General features: G+C 33.4%; 1 protein-coding gene across 1 annotated transcript; it reads left to right on the forward strand.

Moving 5' to 3' along the window:
- Positions 1-7,339: 7,339 nt before the first annotated feature.
- LOC114162793 (glutaredoxin-C1-like) lies at positions 7,340-8,174 on the forward strand. The gene has a single exon (XM_028046767.2). It carries the CDS (start codon positions 7,538-7,540, stop codon positions 8,060-8,062), a length of 525 nt encoding a protein of 174 aa, XP_027902568.2. The 5' UTR covers positions 7,340-7,537; the 3' UTR covers positions 8,063-8,174.
- The last annotated feature ends 551 nt before the right edge of the window (positions 8,175-8,725 follow it).

Below are 8,725 nucleotides of genomic sequence, written 5' to 3' on the forward strand. Positions count from 1 at the left end.
AGTTTGGATAATAAAGTTTTCCCGTCTTATATCTAGACTTGGTCCATGCAAAAATAAAGTTGGTTAATGGAGTCATTCCAAAGTTAAAGGTGTAAGTTTCTGTTGAAAGGTACATCATGAAAGGATGAAATTTGATATATAGTGTAAAAAACATAAAAAACTTCTTAATAATTATCTTCCTTCTTGTGGATCTTCTTCACCAAATCATACAATTGGTCAATAGTCATTAGGCTATTCCTAAAGTAATAAAATTAATTATGAGTAATTACTCATGTTTGTCCTTAATATGAACTTGAAGGACTATTTAGCATGGACAATGATACTATGACTCTTAATTTTTTATTTCCATTTTTTATTCTTTAATGTAACTTAATGTGAGTCATTGATTAGTGTACCACTATATTTTCTTTTGAAAGAATTAATAGTTTATGTTAAGTCATGTCACAAAATAAAGGATGTGAGTAAAAAAAAATGGAAGACAAATTATAATTTTCATTAGTATATAAAAGTTATAATTATTGAGATATAATATACACGTGTCTTTTTTATATGTGTATATGCTTTACTAATGTCTGTGTTATTTTTTCGCATGTTGTGTAATATGCGACAGTCACCATTTACTTCTTCCATGTTCTTCGTCTTTTATTCATCATGCCAACTCCTTCTGCAATGTGGACTCTATATATTGTTAACATGGGCATATGCTAACATATATAATATCAACATAAAGCTGATTTTCAAAAATAGATGCTAATAAATTTGTACCACACCTAGTCGGCTTAGTCATACATATCAACACTTCTCATCCTTTACCGTCACAGCTATACTGGCAAAGGCTGGGGGACTGGTGTACCACACCTAGCCGGCCTAGCCAATTTATCTATAAAGCCCATCTACGTAACCACCAAGGACGCAAATAATAATCACCATGTATGAACGAATGATAAGTACCTGACCCAGACCACCAAAGAAGTAACCGACCTAAGCCGCTAACTGAGAATAATTAAACACGAACTTAGTAATAACTTAGCATATTCGGGACACTACTAGTAAGGCTCTTGAGGACCACGATATTTGAATTGAGGAGCTTGGACCATGACCCAGGCCCACCTATGGCCCAAGCAGGAGCCTAGCCCATGATGTGGCAAAACATAATTAATAAGCCTATAAATAAGCATGGACCCAGCAATTAAAGGTACGCATTCATTACTCTCCTAATTACGAGATTTGACTTTCTAAGAGATTTTGTTGACTTGAGCATTAGAGTCTCTTCTGCAGGTAATCCCCTCGGGTCCAAACCAATTCACACCGAGATATCTACAGGCGACATGTATCGGTCGGGAGGAAACCTACTAAAGAGATTGCGGACCGAAATAAGGTAACGCTTGTGTCTGACTTATCTTATTTGTTCTCTATAGGAACAAAATTAATATACATGATTTTAGAATTTTTGTTTCTGAGATGCGAATCTGACATATTTACTGATTAGTGATTAGTGTTAGTTTTTGTTTGTTAGGGTGTATTTTAACTAATTCGGATGAAATGCAGGGTTTATTCTTCTAGTAATTTATGCGAGTAACATTATTCTATACAAACAGCAAAATTACTACTTTTTATGCGATTGAGAGGTAATTTGGAAAGGTTTGGTTGGAAGGCGATTGAGTGGAAGGGGTTTTTGTTAGAACATAAATAACGGTGTTTGAAAACATCGTAATATATAAAAATAAATGATATAACTTCACACTTTTTTTTATTATATAATTTATAGGTGATTATCGATAAATATTTATTGATATATTTGTAATCAATAACTATTTTACTGATGAGTTTTCGGTTGTTGATTATCCACCTATAAACTTAATTACTAACAAATTTTTGTTATTGACGTATGTTTGTTGATAATATATTATTTTCTTACCATTAGATTGAAAAGATTTAAAGCATATATGGTTTAAATTTTGTGTTTGATAGTATAAATTCATTAGAAATTAGTCTTAAAAGAATTTATTTATTACTTTGCAAAAGTTTCTCTAATTTATTTGTTAAGAATTATTAAAATATTTTTTCCAAACTTTCAAAATCAATTTACAAAAAGTTCAAAATAATTTATCAATAACTTTTTAATAATATATATTATTGAACATTTACACATTTAATTAAATAAAAGTCTTCATTTAAAAACTAAATACTAAAATAATATTTTATGTGTTCACAACCGAAAATAACACTAAAATAATATAATTATTAATTATTTTAAAATGAAATTAACATATAATCTTGTGATGATAAAATTAGTATGATAGCTTGAAGAATCAATTTAAAAAAAAATGATATGTTTACATTATATGATAGATGATTAGAGATAAAAAAAAGGATAATAAATGTTAAAAATAATTATCAATCAATCAAAGAGAAAGTAAGAAAATTAAATAAGCAATGGGGAAAAAAAAAACAAGAAACAGGATTAAGAATATTTTGGAGAAATTTCTGATTTAGAAGTTAAAAAAAGAAAATCAAACGAACTCTTGCGTAGCTTAAAATTAGTTTATATATAATTTCATTTGAAAAAACTTTAAAATATAATTTTTCCAATTTTTAAATATATACAAAAAATTAATTCTAATATTTTATTTTATGAATAAGTAACTTTTACTTAAAAAAAACTGTTTTTTTTCTTTTAAAATTTTTTATGAAAGATTCTTTTTCAAACTGAGACCCTAGGAAAAAATAGTTAGAAAAAAAAGTTTCATAGATACGAGTACACAAATTTTATTATTAGTAAGCAAACATAAACATTAATAAAAGTCAGTAGAAAAAAAAGTTTCTAGAAAAAAAAAATTATAAAGATGAGTACACAAAATTTTGTTACTAGCAAGCAAGGACAAGGTTATGAACGATTCAGATCTTTTACTGAGTGTTTTGACTGTTCTTTGTTTAATATTAAAAATATACTATGGGGTTACTTTAAAAATCTTTTTAAGATATTTTAAATTTTCAACATTAGTGACTATATATTTCTTAAAGACACAACAAAGAAACAACCTAGAAACAAGCTAGGAAACCCAATAAAAAATTCAAATTCGTTATAAACACAAGTATTAATAAAATTCAAATTCAATTCTTTGACAAAATTTGTCTATCTCTAGATTATCTCTTTAGAAACCTTTTTTTTTAAATATGTTTTTGATCTCTCAAGTTTTAGTGAATTTTAAAATTAGTCCCTCGAAACTTTAAACTAATTTAGTCATTTATTTTTAGAAATGCGTGGATTTAGTCATTCTTACCAAATTTCGTTAAGTTTATTTGACATTTTAAACGCATTTTATTATAATATTTGAGTTAACATTAAAACGAAAATATGTCTAGTGGTGTAAATAATTCAAATATTATTATGAAATGCGCTTGAAACAATTTGAACAAAATTTGGTTAAAAGGATTAAATTCACGCATTGTGAAAGGTGAATGACTAAATTGATCAAAAGTTTGGAAGATGGACTAATTCCAAATTTCAGTGAAACTTGAAGGACCAAAAACATATTTAACCCTTTTTTTTTTCTATAAAATTCTAACTTGGTTTCTCATCTTGAAAATCTAAACATGTCTTTGTAATCCTAACACAAGGAAAATATTTCGACCGATCAATTTCAACTATAGAGTATGTTCAAATTTTGCTCTATTTTTGAGAAAATTTATGTTTGCCATGCATGTGACCCTAATGCATTATAATAAGGAATTCTTTGATCTTCTATTATTTCAAAGGTATGTTTGGATCACTAAACCAAAATATATGTGTTTATAGAGTTGTTGGAAGGATGTAGAAGGTATATGGTGGATGTTTTTTTTTTAGAGCTTTACCAGAGTTTAGGAAGTTATTTGGCATGTTATAATTGATTAAGTAAATAGTTTTGGTTAAGCATATTTGTTTCTGAATTTTAACTATAATAGGTGGAGTCACTTGAGTTAAATATGTTAGAATTATGGTGCTTGATTTAGTCCCACATCGCTTAGAATAGTGAGTTGTGGTTCTCTATTTTACTATATAAGAGACTCTATGTAAAGCTTTAAGATACACCAAAAATACAAATACTTCCTAGTGTAGTCGTGGACGTAGGCATACACATTTAGCCGAACCACGTTAAATTCTCTGTGTCTATTTTTCTCTCCTTTATTCTTTCCTTTATTGCCTTGTTCCTAACAATTGGTATCAGAGCCGATGGTTAATACCGGCTCAGACGAGTGCAGTACCAGTATGGTCCTAGTATCGAAAGTCTTCCTGACAGTGTGAGTCAGGTAAGCGTGTCCCGTTAAGAAAAGAACGGCGGTACAGAAAAGGGCAGAAAAGGAGTACTCGTGGTTGGGCAGCTTCCGCTGGAGGGGGAGTGTACCAATGTGGTTGAAGGGACTCACCCTTGAGGGGGAGATTGTTAGGAATCCAAGTGAGTCTAAGTCTCACATTGACCAGAATTGAGAAAGTAGAGCACCATATAAGGATCAAGGCCCATAAACCTATTGCCTTAAGGTTTTGGGTTGAGAGTGGTGTCAGTGTCTTATGTGGTTAGGCTCAGATCTCATTGGTGTTTGTTCTCCCCAGTGAAACCCCCTCTGTAAAACCTAACAAGTGGTATCAGAGCCCGAGTCAGAGTTTGGGTCAGAACCTGAACAGATAGTAGAGTCAGTAACTCCTGAATTACCGACTAGAAGGTCTAGCAGAACCATTGTAGCACCACAAAGGTACTCCCCTTCATTGCATTACTTGTTGTTGACTGATGCTGGTGAGCCAGAGCATTTTGCTGAGGCTATGCAGGGAGGTGAATCTATTAAGTGGGAGCTAGCAATGGAAGATGAGATAAAGTCTCTTCAGAAGAATAAGACATGGTCTTTAACCAAGCTTCCAGAAGGAAAGAAGGTTTTGCAAAACAGGTGGGTCTATCGGTTAAAAGAAGAACCAGATGGCAGCAAACGATATAAGGCCAGACTCGTAGTGAAAGGGTTCCAACAGAGACAAGGAATTGACTTCACAGAAATTTTCTCTCCTGTTGTCAAGATGACTACCATCAGAGTTATCTTGAGTATAGTAGCTGCAGAAAATCTTCATCTGGAGCAGTTAGATGTGAAAACTGCATTCCTACATGGAGATCTTGAGGAAGAAATCTTTATGGCACAACCAAAAGGTTTTGAAGTACAAGGCAAAGAGAATCTTGTATGCAAGCTTCATAAAAGTTTGTATGGGTTGAAACAAGCACCGCGACAATGGTATAAGAAGTTTAATGAGTTTATGAGAAACTCAGGATTTCACAGATGTGAAGAAGATCATTGTTGTTATGTGAAGAAATATATTGATAGTTATATCATTCTTGCCTTGTATGTTGATGACATGTTGATTGCTGGTGCTAATATGGCAGAAATTGACAGGTTGAAGAAACAATTGTCAGAAAATTTTGAAATGAAGGATCTTGGTCCAGCCAAGCAAATTCTTGGTATGAGAATTTCCAGGGATAGATCTAAAGGTATTCTAAATTTATCTCAGGAAAAATATATTGAAAAATTGCTTAGCAGGTTCAATGTTGGAAATGCTAAAACCAGGAATACACCTTTGGGAACTCACTTAAAGTTCTCAAAAAGGCAATCTTCTCAGACAGAGGAAGAAGAAAATCACATGTCTAAAGTGCCATATGCATCTGCAGTAGGGAGCTTGATGTATGCTATGGTTTGCACCAGACCTGATATAGCACATGCAGTGGGAGTTGTGAGCAGGTTTCTATCCAATCCCGGAAAGGAGCATTGGGAAGGAGTGAAGTGGATATTGAGATATTTGAAGGGCACTTCAAAGATGCATTTGTCCTTTAAAAGAAGTAATCTCACTTTACAGGGGTTTTCTGATGCAGATTTGGGAGGTGATTTGGATGGTAGAAAGAGCACAACAGGTTATATTTTTACGTTGGGTGGCACAGCTATCAGTTGGAAGTCCAAACTTCAAGGAAGAGTCTCCCTTTCAACCACTGAAGCTGAATATATAGCTATCTCAAAAACAGCAAAAGAGATGATATGGTTGAAGAATCTTCTAAAAGAATTAGGAAAAGGGCAAGATGAACCTTCATTGTTCAGTGACAGTCAAAGTGCCATTTGTCTTGCTAAAAATCCAATTCTTCACTCCAGATGCAAACACATTGAATTGAAGTATCATTTTATCAGAAACTTGATAAATGATGGAGATTTGATTTTGTTGAAGATTCCAGGTGCAGAGAATCCAGCTGATATGTTAACCAAGACTGTCACAACAACTAAGTTGAGGCTTTGCATTGCCTCAACTGGCCTTCGAGAAGATTGATGATGAAGGCACTACACTAGGTGATAATGTAAATCAAACCCCAAGTGGGAGAATTGTTAGAATTATGGTGCTTGATTTAGTCCCACATCGCTTAGAATAGTGAGTTGTGGTTCTCTATTTTACTATATAAGAGACTCTATGTAAAGCTTTAAGATACACCAAAAATACAAATACTTCCTAGTGTAGTCGTGGACGTAGGCATACACATTGTAGCCGAACCACGTTAAATTCTCTGTGTCTATTTTTCTCTCCTTTATTCTTTCCTTTATTGCCTTGTTCCTAACAAAATATGTAAAATTTGAGGATTTTTGGTTTATTATGACTTTATTTGTTGTATTGTAATAATTTGGTGGCGAGGAATTGTTTGAAGGTATTAAAATTTAAGTAATTAGGCTCTAATGGTACTGTTTAAATGTATACTTTTATGTCAATTATTACTTTAGAACACAGTTACATGTACCAAAATTGATTAAACAAAAATGATCCATAGGAGAAGATTGTACACACCTTATATACTTTGTTTATGTAATTTCTCTGTTATGAGTATATTGAGTATATGGTGATATGCTATAATTGGATTATTATTATACAAACAAGTTATTGTTTATAATGTACCTTTTTTTCTTTTTTAGATGTTGAGCTAAATAACTTTGAGAAAAAAAAAATTAAACATTGATAGGGGTTGCTATCTCATTAGAACCCTAATTGTTCCGTGAAATCCAAAAACATAAGAAGCCAAAGATGAAGAGGTTGAGAAAGAAATTAGAAAAGTTTATTAGTAGTAGCATGCATATATGTGGTATGCATGTGTACCAGCTTTTGTCTTTGCTTATGAGTTACTCATCATGCATGTATGAAGAAGTGTGTCAGTCTCCTCTGAATTCTTGTTTCCTCTCTCTTTCTCCTTCAAACAAAGTGTGATCCTCTCTTCTCTTCTCTTCTCTTCTCAATATTCCTTTTCATCTCTCCTTATTCGAAGATCCACACAGTGACGCCATAACCTTTCTCTCTCTCATCCACCCAAAGAGCAAGAAAAACACCATTTCCCCATTCACAATAAATGACCCTTTTTTTTTCTCTTCTCTCATCAAACTCACTCATTTTGTGCCTTTCTACTCACTCACTACACTATACTTTGACTCATGCTACCTATACCACCTTACACAAACCTCCATGCAATAATATGTAACAACATTATCATCGTATGTTATGTCTCCCAACATTTCCATACATAAAAATATCTCACCTCAACCATGTCTCGCCCTATATAATCTCCAACACCGCTTTCTTTTCTCTCATCTCCAAAACCCTCACCAACATATCATCAACATGCAAGTCATGAAATCTGTCACCGACGCAACACCACCGCTGCAGCAACCACCCTCCTCCTCGCTCTCGCTAGCGCTCAACGTCATGAGACCCTACGAGATGGTGCACCACTTGGTCTCATGCAACGCCGTCGTCGTCTTCAGCGTCACCGACTGCTGCATGTCCACCGTCGCCAAACGCCTCCTCTTCAGCCTCGGCGTCGGCCCCACCGTCGTGGAGCTCGACGAGCAGACCAACGGTGCCGGAATCCGGTCGGTCCTCCACCAGCTTTCCGGGACCCACCAGCCTGTTCCTGCTGTGTTCATCGGTGGAAAGTTAGTCGGTGGGGTGGAAACCCTCATGGCCAGTCACATAAATGGCACTCTGGTTCCACTGCTCAAAGAAGCTGGAGCTTTATGGCTTTGAATTCACTTGTTTATGTGATAAGGTAGTGATGATATTGATATATAAAATAGGTAGATGAAAAAGTGTTACACAACTTTATCTGTGTTCTATCAAAAATTTCAGTAATGTTTGTTATTTTCATCTCTTAAGATGAACAATAGATGATTATATAATATTTTTGTTCAATCTCCTCATCTTTACAAAGTTTTTATCAGTCTTGTTTTTTCTAAAGAAATATTCTTTTTATTAAAATAGTTCAATCAGTCTTCATGCATGTATGTATACATATGGAAGGAAAAAAAATTGCATGCAAATTGTTCTGAAGAACCAGAGGAAATGAAATGAACACATGTGAGTGAACCACTGGCCCAGAGATATTTTAATGCAAATTAATTTGGAAATATGTACAATTTTAAAATAAGAGAAAGCTTTTAAATTTAATTTATATGTAAAAGATAAAAAAAAAAAATTGTTTTTGGTGTTTTTGAATTGTGAAGTGATGATTAGTCTATTGTAGTATGAATGGGTTGCTTTTCTGATTTAAAAAACTAATGTTGAGCCAAATTGGGCATTATGGATTTGTTCAGTTTTTGTTCTGTGGTTTGTTATTTTTCTGAGGAAAGGCTGCAGAATGACCTCACCCTGTCATGCATGGTCATGGTATGATAAATACCCAAATTTTGG

This window comes from Vigna unguiculata, chromosome 9 (assembly GCF_037176805.1).
Source record: "Vigna unguiculata cultivar grain cowpea cultivar isolate G323 ecotype 2 chromosome 9, ASM3717680v1, whole genome shotgun sequence".
NCBI lineage: Eukaryota > Viridiplantae > Streptophyta > Magnoliopsida > Fabales > Fabaceae > Vigna > Vigna unguiculata.